This window comes from Marmota marmota, unplaced genomic scaffold (genome assembly GCF_001458135.2).
Source record: "Marmota marmota marmota unplaced genomic scaffold, marMar, whole genome shotgun sequence".
Classification (NCBI taxonomy): Eukaryota; Metazoa; Chordata; class Mammalia; order Rodentia; family Sciuridae; genus Marmota; species Marmota marmota.
Window position 1 is genome coordinate 2,489,141 of NW_026000305.1, and position 17,688 is coordinate 2,506,828.

Sequence of the window (17,688 nt, forward strand, 5' to 3'; positions counted from 1 at the left end):
TATATATATATATATATATAAAAAATTTCACATTCATGGGACAAAAGCAAATCACACTACCAAACTTTTTTTAATAATATTTATTTTTAGCTTTAGGTGGACACAATATCTTTATTTTATTTTTATGTGGTGCTGAGGATCAAACCCAATGCCTCACGCATGCCAGGCAAGCGTGCTACTACTTGAGCCATATCCCCAGCCCCATTATCAACCTTTTTAAGACAACATTTTTTAAGTTTTTTTGCTGGGTTCAACATCCATTTGGGCCCAATATATATTCATGTCTTCAGTTCTGGTTCAAAGATGGATGGAAATTAGAAGGTACTCTTGAAATGCAATTTTCCTCAAATGTAAAGCTCTGGTATTTAAAAGGCCAAAATTAAGTTGAACAAATAACTGTGCAGCTCACTGTGGCTGTATTATGAAATTATAGATCATTAATGGTAAACTATTTCAGGCACCAAGTATATTAATTAGGTTCTATTAAGGAAATTATTTTGCAATTAAAATTGTGACATAATTATTACTAACACCTAAAAATGTCAAAAATATATTTTAGATAAATATAAATACAAGGAGAAGAAAAATTAAAATAAAAATACATGTAGGGAGTAGAGTTACACAAATAAACATCTAAAAATCATCCAGAAATGACACAATAGATTTGTATAATTCAACTACAATCAGTTTATGGTAATCAGGGTGAGACAAAAAATACTGTCAAAATCAGTAACTGGATGCCTTAAAAAAACACCTAATCCCCCCCCCCCATTTTTCTCCGTATATAACACACACTTTTATACATCTGTGCATTATATACAAGAAAAAATATTTACCTTGTGGAGTTGTAGGAGAGGAATATTAAAAGTATTCTATTTACTTGAAAATATAGTAAAACTCCAATAAGATGATTTTTCAAGCTGTCTTTGGTGAAAAATTTAAATGTTATAAATTTTTAAAATAGGATTAAAGGGCTGAGGATGTGGCTCAAGCGGTAGCGTGCTCGCCTGGCATGCGCAGGGCGCTGGATTTGATCCTTAGCACCTCATACAAATAAAGATGTTATGTCCGCTGAAAACTAAAAAATAAATATTAAAAAATTATCTCTCTCTCTGTCTCTCTAAAAAAATAAAATAATAGGATTAAAGAAACTACACAGGGAAGTTGAATTGATCTTTCTAAAATAGTCCTTTGTTCTTCCACTACCTTCCCTATACCCTCTGACTCTAGCCAAATTAGTTTTCTTAGAACCTAAACGTTTCAAACATATTATCTGTTCAGTGCCTTCACTCAAATTTAATTTTCCCTATTAAAACAACCCCCCAATCCTGTACCTAAAAATACCTGTCACATAGTAGATAGTAGCACATTTACCTAAGTCCTGCCCTTTACTGAAAGTCTAGTTTACATTCCACTATATCACTCAAAGCCAACTCTGAAGTCATATTAATATTCTTTGTGTGATGTGCTAATCTGGTATTTAATTTTATTTATATATATATATATATTTTTTTTTTTACACAAATATACATGAATTTATAAATATATACAAATATATATACTTCAATATATGCGACCTATTTGCCACTAAAATGTAGAAGCAGTCTTTTATCTCTTCATATCCAAAGGACTTTGGAGGTCTAAGGATCTCAAACAAAGTGATTAAATAATCTCTGTTAAATAACAGTATAAATAGAGTCTAGTTAGTTTCTTTTTTAAAAATATTTTTTTAGTTGTAGATGGACACAATATCTTTATTTTTATGTGGCGCTGAGGATTGAACTCAGTGCTTCACACGTGCGAGGAGGGGGCTCTACCACTGAGCTATAGCCTCAGCCCTCTAGTAACTTTCTTTATGTAACATTTATTAAATGCCTATGTGCCAAGCATTCATGGAGGCAAACAGCTAAGTGTCCTAAGGTTAATCTAAAATTCTAAAACTGATTCAGTGATTTAACCTTTTTGAAAATCTAATAAAAACTATGAACTATCTTCTCCCAAAATGTACTTACACTGAGAGTTTTGCATATGCTCACAGGCTCCTAGACTCTCTGAAACATCTGAGGTTCCAAAAAACTATTTTTAAATTTTATTTTATTTATTGTTGTTGTTGTTATTATCATCCTCATCAGTAGTAGTAGTAGTACCAGGGATTGAACCCAGGGGCACTTAACCACTGAGCCACATCCCCAGCCATTTTTTATATTTTATTTTGAGATATGGTCTCTCTAAGTTGCTCATGGCCTTGCCAAATTGCTGAGACTGGCTTTGAACCTATGATTCTCCTGCCTCAGTCTCCCAAGCTGTTGGGATTACAGGCATGCACCACTGTGCCCAGATAAACTATAGGGTTTAAAGTAGTTTCAGAACATTCCTTGCCCAAATTTCAACTTTCTGAAGACCACTTCTAAGTGGCCAACAAGCCTGCCTGATTCTTTCAACTGAAAACAGCATTCTACTTTATATATGAAATGACAAAATCTCTTGGTGAAATCAACATGGTTATTATTATGTTGTATTAAATATACACTTAAAAATACTACCTTAGATCTAAATTGATGTACATTTAATAAGAATGGCCAATAATATTTTGATTAATGAATTTCCTAGGGAAAATTATTGATTTATATCATGATAGCTTAAGTCATTTTTTAAAAGGCCTTATTTTTGTGGAGTCCAAAATATCCAGTAGTGGAGGGAGGTGAAAATGTATGAAAAGAAGTTTCCATTCCAGTGTGGAACTTGTATTAGATGAGCTACTTACAAGGTATCATTACCCCAGAGCTATTTATAAACTCTGGATCACTGGATTTGGGTAAGGGACAGAGGAAATTTGTAGTCTGCCATCCTTGCTAAAGGAAAGTCAGCTTACCTATTATTAATTACTTTTTTTGTTCCTCCTTCTTACATCTTCCTCCCACTTTTTGTACTTTCTTCTTTCTCCCATCATTTAATTTTTCCCACAACCATTTGTTCCAATTGTTTTTTTTTTAATTTTTTTAGTTGTATATGGACTAAATACCTTTATTTGTTTTTATGTGGTGCTAAGACTGAATCCAGTGCCTCACACCTGCGAGGCAAGTGCTGTACCACTGAGCTACAACACCAGCCCCCAAATAGTTTTTTAATCCTTATTTTACCTGTACTTTTTCTTTCTTTTTCCTAATAGCTGCTTTATCAGAAGAGGGAGGACTGTAACAAACTATATATGGGCATAACTATACAACTAATGACGTTTTTAGACTTTTCTGAGTATCAAGTAAGGATAGGGGGAACAAAAATTTTTCTGAAAGATCAAGAATTGCTCTTGAATAACAATTGTTAAATTTAACAACAGATGTCGAAAGAGACTGGTTTTAAAAGTGTTGTATATGAAACATATCACCTTCTTAGTATGAGAATTTCAATCTCTGAATGCAGTGGAACCTTAAAGATCATCTGATGCTAAAATCCTTTCCAAAATCCTTTCCAAAATATGCTAACAGTCTGTGACCAGGAAGCTGTATCAATAGATCATCCCCCCCCTCCTTTTTAAATATCTCTATGAAAAAGTTCTTCAGTAGAATGACCTGAAAAACGTCCATATAATTTTCACTGTTCTAGTTACACAACTTTGGGTCATACAGAGAAGGTCCAGCTTCTCTTCCACATGAAAACCCATATTGATCCTCTTTTCTGACTTCTGGGCTGCACTACTCTGTCTCCAAGACTATTTTCCAAGGATAATAAAGTTTCTGGTAATACCAAATGCCACTAAGCACATCTTCTGTTTTAAAAGAGATACTACTGTATTTTTTTCTGGCTGAAATTGGAAATAGTAAAAGGTATTATTGCTTCACTTTGGAGATATAGCCTAAGAGCTATTTCTTGACAGCAACATAAAAGTCTTACATAGGCTGCCCTGTTTTAGAGTAATCACCAATGAGTCACTAACACAGGACCTCTATAGATCAGCATGCTTATTTTCTTCAGAAAATAATGAGTAGGTGAATCATCTCTAAGAGAATAAACTATCATTAAATCTACAGGGAACAGCTGAGTCTTTCAGCCACAGTATTATTTATTATACTGGTACAGGAAAAGCTGATACTCTGTTGAAAGAAGATATTTTTAAAAAACCATACCTATATTTTCTTGCAAAACTCTTGGAAAAGACAGTGGTACAGAGGAACAAATAATCAAACTATAATAATCAAATTACAGAAATGTACCTGTACAATTTGGGCCTTTCACATCAGTATTTCAAACAGTCTACTTCAGAGAACTGAAATGCTGACATCAAACACAACCTATAGAAAAGCTATAGGAGTAAAATTTTCACCAAACTGTAAAGCCTTTTAGCATCTCAATTCTTGAAGCTTTGAGACTATATTAAGCCTTAATTTACACTGTTATCAGTTAGGCTTTTGTGCAAAGATCAAAGAAAATGGGACTCTCATTCATACTCTACTAGAATTTTACCTATTTCAATTTGGATTATTCTTAAGGAAACTGTTCTTAAGCCATGAAGACTATTTTACGCTTCACAGAATAGTTTTTGAGTAAACCACTTCTGCAGTAACACCTGCATTCAAATTTCTAGCTTAGTGCTTAAATGACAGAGAGAAAGGATAACATTTTATACATAAGGAGTATGAAAACCAAATAAATACAGTATATACCACAATTTAAAGATAATTTCTGTCATGAAAAATATCATTAAAAACTACTCAGTGTCTAAATGAAATTAGAATAATTTTAGAAAGAAATAAGGCTGTGAATAAATATTTAATACAAATTTATAATAATATGCAACAAATTTCTATTCTATTTGCTTGAGATTACTGATGGTCATTATTATGAGAAATAGGTTTTCAGTCTACTGGCATGAAGGATGTGAGGCTTAAAGAGGTCTGTAGATTAGTAATACTGAAATACCAGAGGTGCTGGGAATATGATGATTCTTCTACAACAGAATAACAACAACAGCTAGCAATTATTGAATAGCAATAACACAGTGCTATATACATTTGTATTACCTATTTAGTACGTTCTAATTTAAAATCCTGGAAAAAAGTATTAATCTATTTTAATTATTCAGATAAAGCTGAAGTTTAGACATGTTAAGTAATGTGCCCAAAGTCTGTAGCCATTATATTATTGTAAAGCAGGGAAACTCTCACAGGAGTCCAAAAAGACATGTATATGATCATTCACAACAGCATTATTTATAATAGAGAAATGATGAGGAAAATTTAAAAAATAATAGAGAAAATGATGGGTAAAGTGATCATAATATCCATTAACAGAAAAATAAATATAGCATATTTTTAAAATGGGATACCTAGCAGCAGTAAAAATGAATAAACAAGAGCTATACATGTAGACACGAATGAAAATCATGAACAATGCTGATAATAAGTAGCAGAAGAATATATGCAGCATAAATAAAACTTACATAAAAGCACACAAAAAAGTAGTATATAAAATTTAGAATATGCATACATATGGTAAAAGCCTATATACATGCATGGCAATGTTCAATACCAACGTCAGGAAAGTAGTTATGCAGTAGTTCAGGAAGCAAGAGGAATAGTCATGGTTAGAGGGGTACAAAAGAAGTTTCAACTGTGTTTTAAGTGTTCACTGTATTATTTTTAATATCCTTTTGTATGTCTGCTCCACTTTACATTAAATTTTTTAAAAAACATATATATTATTTTGGATTTGTTTCAAGGGTTTCCCACTGCCCTGAAGTTAAATTCAAATTTATGTTAGCACTCTATAATCTTACCTTTTCTAATTCAATCTCAGCTTCTATCAGTAAACCCAAATTAACCTTTCTGATTTAGCCAGCCTAACAGCCTTAAATTCCTGGAATATATCATAACAATGTTCAACCCCAAGCCATATCTGACAAGCTAACTACTTCAATACTGATAAATTAAATGTCAGAATTCAAGGTTTATGAGGCCTTACTGTTTTATAATACATACATCTCTTCTCACTCGAATTGCTAAGTTTTTTTGGTATATATTATAGTATTAAAATGGACATGATTTTAAAACATCATCCCTTTCATAAGTTTATGTCCTCTTTAGAAACAAAACTTTGTTTCCTTAGAGCAAAAGTTATATTGTAAAATGTTTGCATCCTTACTGTACTTGTTATTTAACCAGTATCATTAAATTATTGAACAGAAGAAGCCTTTCATAGAGCTAGAATCTTTAGATAATTCAGTCTTAATACAATAAAGAATTCTTGCATATAAATGAATACCAGAGATAGCCAATTCAGGATAAATCAAACACTTATCTTAAAATAATATCAAAGATAAAATCCTAAAGAAGTAACTGTATGCCACTATTTGAAGCCAAACATTAGTGTAAATATTATATAAAATACAGTATAGATCGTAGTCAAATATTTCCTCTACTAGCATAAGTGGAGATTTTGGTATTGGAGTTTATTTTTGTTTTGAAAGATACCTCAACTGTTCAAAAGAAAAGCAAGTAAGAAGTACAATTTGGGGCTGATGCTGTGGCTCAGTGGTAGAGTGCTTACCTAGCATGTGTGAGGCACTGGGTTTGATTCTCAGCACCACATATAAATAAATGAATAAAATTAAGTTCCATACATCTAAAAATTAAAAAAAAAGAAGTACAATTTAACAACCCTGGGCTGGGGATGTGGCTCAAGCGGTAGCGCGCTCGCCTGGCATGCGTGCTGCCCGGGTTCGATCCTCAGCACCACATACAAACAAAGATGTTGTGTCCGCCGAAAACTAAAAAATAAATATTAAAAAATTCTCTCTCTCTCTCTCCCCCACTCTCTCTTTAAAAAAAAAAAATCAATTTAACAACCCTTAGTTACAGCACAATTACAAAGAATACTCTCCTTTAGATACATTTTCTGACTTGTGTTTCTGAAAGCATGCTGTATTTTTCATTTCTGCACCCCTTTATGTAATGCATCTTTTTCTTGTGGATGTTTTCTAGACTTATTTTTTTTTCTATCAGTTTGAACAAAATGTGTAGTGTGGAATAGGATGTGTGTGTGTGTGTGTGTGATGTGTGTAGTATATTCTAGGTGGTTTTCTCTTTGCTTCTTACATCTGTGATTTGATGTATTTCATTATTTTTAGAAAATTGTAATTATTTGCTCTAATGTTTCTTCCTACAAATACATTATTGATTAATATGAAATAAATGCTCAAATTTTAAAACACTAGCAAAAGCCATTTTAAAAAGTAAACTATTCAAATGGAATTTTGAAAAAAAAATAGGTATATTACACTTTAATATTATCCTGGTTTTAGAAATTAATATATTTTAAAATCTGTAATTACAGTAAACTTTCCTTCTAAATACATTTAAATACAAATATTCAAATCTAAATTCTATACTTGTTTATAGTGGCATCACAGAATGCACTCATTCATTCATTCAACAAATATTAGTGTCTGCTATATACTATATTTCCAAAGTCTGAGTTACAAAAGTGAATGAAACATGGTCTGTGTTTCTAAGGAACATCTCAGTTTATTCAGCAAGAAAAATATAAAAATATATGTAATATATAGTTCTAAGCAGCATAAAAGAGGTATGTACTGTGGTGACACAAAGAACGAATTGATCTATTCTACCTGCAGGGCAGAGATAGAGTATAGCCCCATTTTCAGGTTTTCCAGGGGCCAGTGAAGTGGTGCACGCCTGTAATCCCAGTGGCTTGGGAGGTTGAGGCAGGAGGATCACAAGTTCAAAGCCAGCCTCAGCAAAAGGCTGATTAAGCAACTCAGCAAGACCCTGTCTCTAAATAAAATACAAAATAGGGCTGGGGATGTGGCTCAGTGGTCGAGTGCCCATTCCTGAGTTCAATCTCTAGTAACCCCCCAAATTTTTTTCCAAACAACTGGAAAAATTTACCTACAAAGAATATGAGTGAGTCAATCTACAAAAGCCCAGAATAATTCAAGATTTTTTTGTGTGTGTGTGGTGCTGGGGATTGACCCCAGGGCCTTGTGCATGTGAGGCAAGCACTCTACCAACTGAGTTATATCATTAGCCCTCAAGATTTAAACATATTCTGAACTATTAATTTAATTCATTATTCTTTAACAAAGCTATTACTTCTTATGGATGAGAGGTCTAAAGTTATTCAAAGTTTTAACTTATTCAACAAATACTTCCTAAACATTATGCTCTAGGCAGGTGATGTATTTAGGCATGTGGGATACAAATATAAAAAAAGGTTGCTCCTACTCTCAAGGATTACATAACCCTCTAGGGTGGGACTCAGACAAATATTACAAGAAAAGGATGCTAAAAAGACATGATGGAGGGGAGATGTGAGAAGTGAAGATGGCAGAGTGAGAAGCTCCTTGGCCATCTGGCCATTTGGGCCTTGGGTGGGGGCGAGGGCAGGCAGTAAGCCAATTGCTCTACTGGACCAGTCAAGAATACTTATCACACAGGACATCAAACAATTTCCTGATATTTAGGTGCTTTTATATTCACCTCAAAACAAAATTATGGACTCAGGACATGGCAGGTATTTCTGTTATCTTCTATAGAGGCTAGTCCTGCTTCTTTTATCTGGCCACTTTCCCTACTGAAATATGGACACTTTTATATACATTTCCTCAATGATTTGAAATGGAAAAGACTACTTTTCTTTTGTTCCCCCTTTCAGATTTAACACAGAAATCAGCCCTCAGGATGCAGTTATCCTGCTGACTTCTCCAGGAAGAAAAAAGAAACTGATATGAGTCTTCTGTTGCAATTATCAAGAATTATTGCTTCATTATCAAGAATTATTTTACAAGCTGAAGGCTGTTTAATTTGAAATAGATGATTAAATCATGATTTTTTTTAATTCTTTGCCTTTTGCTACAAACAAGAAGACTAATAACTGACAAGTAAAGATGACTTCAAGGTTTTTTTTAAAAAATAAAGTCTTCCAGTTTTAGCCACTATTATGATAAGCACATTTGAGACAGCAGCAGTAAATTCCAAATATTTGTTGTAATTTGAAAATAAAGAGATGTTAGAAAGTTACATATATCTCTAAATTCTGGTTCATCTTGTGACATAGATTTACTGGACAGAAACAAAGATCCAGTTTTTCAGTTAAGCCTTTGATATGATAAAAAGCATAAAGACAAAAACCAAGATTGATTTCATATATGATATACCTAAGAAGATCCTGTACAAATGCATATTTTTACATGTGTAAATCCACGTTTGGATGAAAGGAGGGATTGTTCTAGAGAAAGAGACTGGTTTTTTTTATTTTTATTTACTATTTTAAATTTTTTCATTCTTCTGCGGAAGCACCAGATTGTATAGCAGCTAAATGCATGCTTACATTTAGTTGAAAGAATGGTAAAAAGCAAACAATCCAGTTTGAGTCCAGTGATGCAACCCTATTCACCTTCGTAAATGAGAGGCTGCTGTGTTACAGTTTTATTCATTCTGTTTTGTGGAGTCATAGAGGATATTATGTTTTCTATGTGGCCAAAGCTGAAAGAAAAGTAGCATGAGTAGTTTTTTTAGTTAAGAAGGTGTGATGTACCCTATAACATGACCTGCCTTCAACTTTATACATAGAGGAGTAGAAGAAAACATGGAAGTTTCCATATAACTTCTTTCTCCTAAGAAAAAGAAACAAAAATGTCTTATGTAGCACCATTTGACTTTTTTGGAATTTTACATTACATAGTTCCATTTTTTTATAAAGTCATAAATAACTCTTTTCCTTCAAACCAGATGGATACTTGGATTTATTTTTCTACAAGGTAGGTATAATGTTAAATTGAAAAGGCTGGGACTCATTAAATTTCCCCAGTTGGAACTGGATTTTCTCATTGGCAAATGGGTCTATCTCAGAAGCAATGTTCCAAATCCCATGGCTATTTCATTGTAGATTTAGAAGAAATTCAGGATCTGAAAAAAAACCTCAAATAAGTAAAATAGTTCCAATAAGAAGTGTTGATCTTGTGTTTGGTTCATTATAGATTGAGAAGAAATTCAGGATTTGAAAAAAACTCCAGAAATAGAGATCTTCCTTTTTACCCTTTAAAAGTTATATTATATGATAAACAGACTGTAGTGGAAAACTGTCCTTGCTTCCAAATAAACAGAATTATTATTAAAAAAAAAGACAGACATGATGGAGGATTTCTACTTCTGAAAATATGCAGTCAATATATTTTTCCAATTCTTCCCATTCATTATAGCTCAAAACCCAGAACATTAGAGAGAAAACAAATTTATGTAGACACTGAAAATTGGAGAAAAGAAGATGGACCAGAAAGGGACCTCGATATCTGAGGAATGGTGTGGCAATGAAGTCCTAGGGTTTTGTTTCTTTTTTTTTGTGGTGTCAGGGATTGAAGCCAGGGGTGCTTAACCACTAAGCCATATCCCCAACCCTTTTATTTTTTGTGACAGGGTCTCATTAAGTTTCTGAGGCTGACCTTGAATTTACAATCCTCCTGCCTTGGCTTCCCTGGTCGCTAAAAGGTCCCTGGGTTTCTATTTGTCTCATATATCTTGGGTTGGGTGCTGGAGAAGCCAATAACATTGAAATGGCAATCAGTGTTCACAAATACCCAAGAAAAAATCTATTCTTTATAGCCAAAAGACCAGGAAAGAAGCACCCTAGCAAGACTGAAAACTTCAACTCTACTATAGCCAGATACAACAGACAAAATTGAAAGCATACAGTCACCTCCACAAGCAAAGGTTGAGTGGAAAGCAGAGATATCCATCCTGGGAAGACTGAAACAAGGTATTCTAACACTCCCCATGAATCTAGGTTCATGTTAGAGAATTTAGAGAATCTGAGACTTTTATCTCTACAAGGCAGTAATGAGTCCTATCCCACAATATGTCAGTATAAACCATATAGGGGGCCTGGGCATCTATGAACTCTTAGTGGTAATGAAGCATTCTTCCAACTCCCCACTAGGGTACCAGAGAAGACTTAGTGGATAGTCAAAATTTTCACCACTATTGGTGGTAAAAAGCCTCCCACCCAGCCTTGTGTTATTAATGGAAGCCATGAGGGGAGCAGTAAGGAAATACCCCTACCCCTCCAAGCCAGGGTAGTAAGATCAGAGGCCTGCCAGTAGGCCTCTTAAACTCCATCCTTGTTCAGGTATGTCAATAGAGGTTGGAAGGAACCTTTGACTTATAAACTACTGGAATTAACAAGGCACTACTGTTCTTTTCTTTACCAGGAATCAGAAGTGTTGAATAAGATACAGAGCTCTATAACACAATACCCGAAACTTACAGGTATTAACTGAAAACTACACAGCATACCAAGAATGAGAAAGACTTCAATTTGAATGAATAAAAAAAGATGATAGACAGTTTCAGAGGTTTTAGTCTAAGTTTGCTTGGTCCTGCTGCTTTGGGTCTATGGTAGCCAAGTATATCATGGCTAGAGCTTGTGGAAAAGAAAGTCTGTCACCTCATAACAGACATAAAGACAAAAGAAAGGGGCCAAGGTCCCAATATATCCTTCAAGAGTACACCACACATGACCTACTTGGCCCATCTTGGCCCATCTCCTAAAAGTTTAACCACCTTTCAATAGCACCACAGGATGGCAACAAAGCACATGGGCTTTTAGAGGACATTTAGGATCCACACTATAGCACAAGCAGAGGGTATCTCTCTCCTTGTATTGCCTCGAGTTGGAGAAGGGATTTTGTAGGTGTTGTAAAACTGACCTTCCACCCTCTTAAATTTGTCTTAATTCACCTGGTTCCCAAAGCACTTATGAAGTTACTTTCATACATGGACAATTGTTTGAATTGATATATCTGTGGAAGGATAAACACTGGAGAGTCATATTCTGCCATCTTGCTGATGTCCAACTATAAGTTGAAGTTTGGATCACAGATGCTTCCTTAAGCTTCTTCAACCCCAAGAGCTGAACAAACCTTAGCCATTTCTTTTCTTTTCTTTTTTTGTTTTGGTACAGGGGATTGAACTCAGCGGCACTCAACCACTGAACCACATCCCCAGCCCTATTTTGTAATTTATTTAGAGACATAGTCTCACTGAGTTGCTTAGCACCTCTCATTGCTGGGGCTGGCTTCGAACTCATGACCCTCCTGCTTCAGCCTCCCAAGCCACTGGGATTACAAGCATGCACCACTGGTAGCACCTTACCCTACAATTTAGATATGCTTTCATTTCCAAGATCTTCAGTACTTGAAAATTTCCCACTAAAATTAAATGCCATTTGCATCTCCCTTGTTCTTGGAGCTTGTTCATCTTTCTCGCTATGTCTGATAATCTCCTAGTACTCTAGGCCATCATTTCGATCCTTTTTCATTTGTATCTTTATTCAGTCTGGACAACAATTTGGATAAATTCCCCAGGTCATTTATTACTCCTACCTTGCCAACACTCAGCACTTGTGCATACCCATTTTCTCCTTTTGCTTTTTTGGGATTGCGTAGTTCTGTAGAAAGTCACAACAGTAAAGATAACATCAGCTAGGCCCTCACTTCTATGCAAGTATTTTATTTGATGTCTACTGATGCCTTAATAAACTGCCTACAATGCCATATCCAAGCCTTTTCCATTCTTGAACTCCTAAAGACATGTTCTACTTCTCCTTTCTTAGATGAACTTACACTGGGAAGACACAGACATCCAACATGAGGTCTCCCATTTACCTTCTCTGTTCTTTTAAATCTTTCTGTTATTTTCTTCACCTTTGATCTACCTATCCTGGCCTACAAAGCCAAGGATCCTTTTGGCCAGGGGTAATCCCTCCATCTGTCCTTTCAAATTTACCACCTCTTTATGAAATAAAGTTGAGTGCAGCTTCTAGATTTAGATCATACTACTTCAGATCTACTTCTACCACTTACTACTAAGGAAGTTACTTAACCATTTTAAGTTTTAGTTTCCATACCTGTTAAAATATTGGCAAACAGCATTCAAAAGCACATTAAAAAGTGCATCAGGATAAAGTGTTTTTCATTTTAGGGATGCAAGTTGGGTTCAACATGCAGAAACCAAATGTAATTCACCACATAACTAACTTTAGGAAAAGAATTACATGATTACCTCAATAGATACATAAAATATTAGAAAAATTACAGTACCCATTCATGATTACACAACAATAGAAAAACTTGGGACAGAAGTAACTTACATCAACATTGGAAAAGCTATATGTAACAAATTCAAGGCTAACATTATACTGAGTGGTCAAAAAACAAAATTATTTCTTCTAAAGAAAGCAACAAGACAAGGATTCCCACTTCCATCACTCCTACTCAACATATTCTTTGAAACTCTAGCTGGAGGAATCAGGCAAAAGAAAGACATTAAAGGGATAAAAATAGGAAAAGAGCTTAAATAATCTGTTTGCTGATGACATGATTCTCAATTTAGAAGAACCAAAAAAAAAAAAAAATCCACCAAAAGACTTCTAGAGCTCATAAATGAATTCTCCAAAGTAGGATATAAAATCAACACCCATAAATCAATTGTGTTCTTGTTTTCCAATGATGAATCTGCTGAAAGAAAAATTAGGAAAACTATCCCATTTACAATACCTCAAAAAATAAATTACTTGGGAATCAATCTAACAAAAGATGTGAAGAACCTCTACAATGAAAACTATAGAACTTTAAAGAAAGCAATTGAAGGAGACCTGACAAGGTGGATAGACCTCCCATGTTCTTAGATAGGCAGAATGAATATTATCAAAATGGCCATATTATCAAAAGCACTATGCAGATTCAATGCAATTCCCATCAATATTCCAATGACATTCTTCAAAGAACTAGAAAAGGCAATTATGAAATTCATGTGGATAAGTAAGAGAACCAGAATAGCCAATGCAATCCTTAGTGAGAAAAGTGAAGCAGTAAGGCTGGGTTGTGGTTCAGTGGTGGAGCACTTTCCTAGCTTATGTGAGGCACTGGGTTTGATCCTCAGCACCATATAAAAATAAATAAATAAAATAAAGGCATTGTGTGCATCTATAACTAAAAATATTTTTTAAAAAGTCAAGCAGGGTAATCAGAACACCAGACCCCAAATTACACTATAGAGCTACAGTAACAAAATCAGCATAGAATTGTCACCAAAACAGGCATGAAGACTAATGAAGACAATAGAGGACACAGAGACATGTAAGTACAGTTATCTGATACTAGGCAAAGGTTCCAAAAGCATATGTTGGAGAAAAGATAACCTTTTTAACAAATGGTGCTGGGAAAACTGGAAATCCATATGTAGAAGAATGAAATTTCACCCCTACCTCTCACCCTGCACAGAAGTTAATTCAAAATGGATCAAGGACATTAGACTAGAAACCCTGCACCTACTAGAAGAAAATGAAGGCCCAACACTTCGTTTGGGAGTGAAGTGTTGGGTAATGTATTGGAGAGGGTTGGGTTCCATGCTTTTGTGATAATGTCAAGGTATATTCTGGCATCGAATCATAACTAAAAAGATTTTTTTTAATTTTTTTTTTTTACAAATGTGACACCATTATTTTACTTTAAAAGGGGGCTAGGGCTGTAGCTCAGTGGCAGAGTGCTTGCCTAGCATGTGTGAGGCACTGGGTCCAATCCTTAGCACCACATAAAAATAAATAAAGGCATTCTGTCCATCTACAACTACCAAAAAAAAAAAAAAACTAAAGATGATAAGTAACAGTATATAATCAATGGGCCACTGTGAAATATAAATGAGAAAGTCACAGGAATGTGATTAGTGAAATATATACCTTATACTAAATGTTAAATAACATAATGGCAGTGATTAATGTTATTATCTTGCAATCTACACTAGCTCTTGGCACATTGTCCTCCTCTTCAAATTTGCAACAAGTCTCCTGTTTTTAACTATAAGACTCATCTGGAATTTGCTCCCCCATCCCAAATTTCTTTCCTTCCTTTAACCACTAAACTTCTCTAAATATACATTTTGTTTCCATAGAAAGCAGGGAGTAGCAGGAAGACTTTGAAGCCAAAAAACCTTGTGTTTGGGTCTGGCTCTTCCACTTATCAGCTATAAGACCTGCAACAAGCACTTTTCCTAAGCATCAGTTTTTCATCTTTAAAATGGGTTAATGACCCTTTCTTAGGGCCATCAAATAGATTAAACTGAAAATACATGTAAAGCAAATAGCCAAATTGGGTGCTAAATGAATACCATTTCTCTATCTCTTATCCTTTCTTTAACTTCCTACAATCTAGGATCTCTATTACTCTAATACCTTTTCATCTCACTTCAGCTCTTATTAGCATTATGACTTTGGCCATTTGACTACTCTAAACATTAGTTTTTCATCTGTAAAAAAAGATAAATCTCTACCACATAACGTTGTCTTGAGAATAAATGAATTAACATATAAAGTGTTTTAGCACAGGGCCTGGTCATGAACTAATGATCAAATTGAAAGACTTTCTTTCTCTAGCTTTCACTAATAGAACACTTTTCTGATTTGCTCTGATAACCACTGACCATTCCTTCTGTCTCTGCACCTCCTCCATGAAGCCATTTTATATTCTACTCAAACTCTGTGTGAACTTTTTCTCCTTTGAACCTTAAGAGCACCTTGTACTTCTCTTGATGTAAGGCATTTCCCTTACTTTGAAATCATAGTCATTTGTACTATGTTGCATCTCCACTGCTTAGTCTCTTTTATTCTCTTTGCCAAGTACTTATTAAATCATGTATAACTTTTGAATATGCAATATAAACCTGACCTGTGCTGGCTATTGAGAATATAAAGACTAACATGCTATAACTATTGTCTGTAAGAAATTTTCGTTTAGGACAGTAGAAAAGACAGGTAAATAGTCTATTTTTGTAGTGTAAGAAATACTATGGCAGGAGTATGCTGAGAGTCTCTGAGAGCACAGAGAGGAAATATTTAAACTATGCTGGGGAGAACAGAGACACTCTCTTATAAAAGGCATTTTGTGCATAACAAATGGGGAGGCTGCTCACAAATATCTGTCAAATGAATACATGACCTATGAGTAGAAAGTAATTGGATGAGGATGGAAAAGGACACTTAAGGGCCAGCAGAAAAGAGGAGATAAAAATGACAAGGAGGGATGAAGCAAGTAGTTCAGTATTGAAAAAAAGGAAGTTTTCCAAATGTCTGGAGATGAAGCTGGAAAGTCAAGGCAGGGTGAGATATTCTAGACATAGGAGTGTGATTTGACCCCACAAGGCTGGTAAAAAAGTATCCATAAAGACTTTTTAGCAGAGGAGCATATTCAGATTTGCATTTTGGTAGAAGTACTCTGGCAGCACTGGGGAAAATGGATTCCACAAGAGCCAGACTAGAGGTAGAATTCAGTTAGGAGGATGTTGTGATAATTCAGATGAAGTATGAGTGCTAGAACTGCAGAAATGAAGTGAGAATGGTAAATCAGGATGGATACTAGGCTGACTTAAAAATCAGGTTCGGCTGAACTTAGTTATGTGTATTTGTATCTTCAAGTCTAGCAAAAATATTTTACACTGGAAATACGCTACGTAAATATTTGAAACCTTTATTGAAACCTTCTTAGGGAACTGCAGCCAGCTGCATCACTTCCTGTGCTTGGATTCCTAAGTAAAAGCACTTTTCTCACTATAAAACTCAAAAGAAATAGATTTGTTATTAGAACACTGAGATTAACAGCACCATGTATAAACTTGCACTCTGCCAGACTCTGGGGCATCTCTGTACTGGACTGTTTTATGTTTTAACCTCAAATAATATTTGAACAAACTCTACAGAGTCATGAGACTACGCTATGGGCGCCCAGACAACTGCCAAGGATTGTTTTCTCTTTATTGCAAGCAGCTCGTCTCCCAGAATGTACCATGCTGCTGTATAAACTATCAACCACTGGGAACTAAGGAGAGTGCTGTGTTCAGGGCTGCGGAAACTCTGGAGAGGCAGGTGTCTTGAACTTTCAAATGTTAATGTTACCAAGTCTTTCACGCCCACGCCTCCACCCCGCTGCTTTCTGCGGGACTCCCTTCGGAAGTTAGAAGGAGACTTTCTAGAGTTACTAGAATGTTGCCGGCACTAAAAAAAGAAAAGAAAAAAAGGAAGAAAAAGTAAAAGGAAACTAAGCAAGTTTATTCTCACTCACCCTAACGACCGCCATCTCTAGGGCCCTCTCGGCTCCAGTTTTCATACGGAGAACGCAGAGGGACAAACCAGTTCAACTAGACTTCTCTCGCGAGAACCCCGCCCCTCTACGCCCTTTTCTAGCAGGCTCCCGCCCTTTCTCCGCCCTCAGACCAACGCTTTGGAAACTGATGCAATTAGATTGTGACCTGTCTTTCAGAGATAAGTTTTATCCTTGCAATTGACCGCCCAGATCCCAAATAAAGCCTTTCAGAATTCTCCATAGCCCAGTTGAAAATTGTTTCCTTGAGTGCAGAACTTTTCGTTATTTTTGTTTTCAGGCATACATGAGTTTTTAGACATGAACTTAATATCCAACTCCAATGCCTTAAAAATAACTATATAGTCATATGAAGAACATGTTATGTTTCCCATACATGAGCATGTTCACTGAGCACCAACTCTATGCCAGGCAGGTCTTCAGAGTACAGATCCAAACTTAGTGGCTTCTCAGGAAGCATATGCTTACAGGAGCGAAAGAAAAACAAACACCACATAGTGCCAAATGCTACAGAAGAAAATAAAACA

The 17,688-nt window shown here is 35.1% G+C and overlaps 1 protein-coding gene across 1 annotated transcript in view; it reads right to left on the reverse strand.

Moving 5' to 3' along the window:
- Positions 1 to 17,232, reverse strand: part of Apool (apolipoprotein O like) — a 79,134-nt gene extending 61,902 nt beyond the window's left edge. Inside the window, exon 1 of the mRNA XM_015502133.2 lies at positions 17,123 to 17,232. Coding sequence (XP_015357619.1) covers positions 17,123 to 17,167 — 45 coding nt within the window. The 5' untranslated portion in view covers positions 17,168 to 17,232. The remainder of the gene's footprint in view (positions 1 to 17,122) is intronic.
- Positions 17,233 to 17,688: the final 456 nt, after the last annotated feature.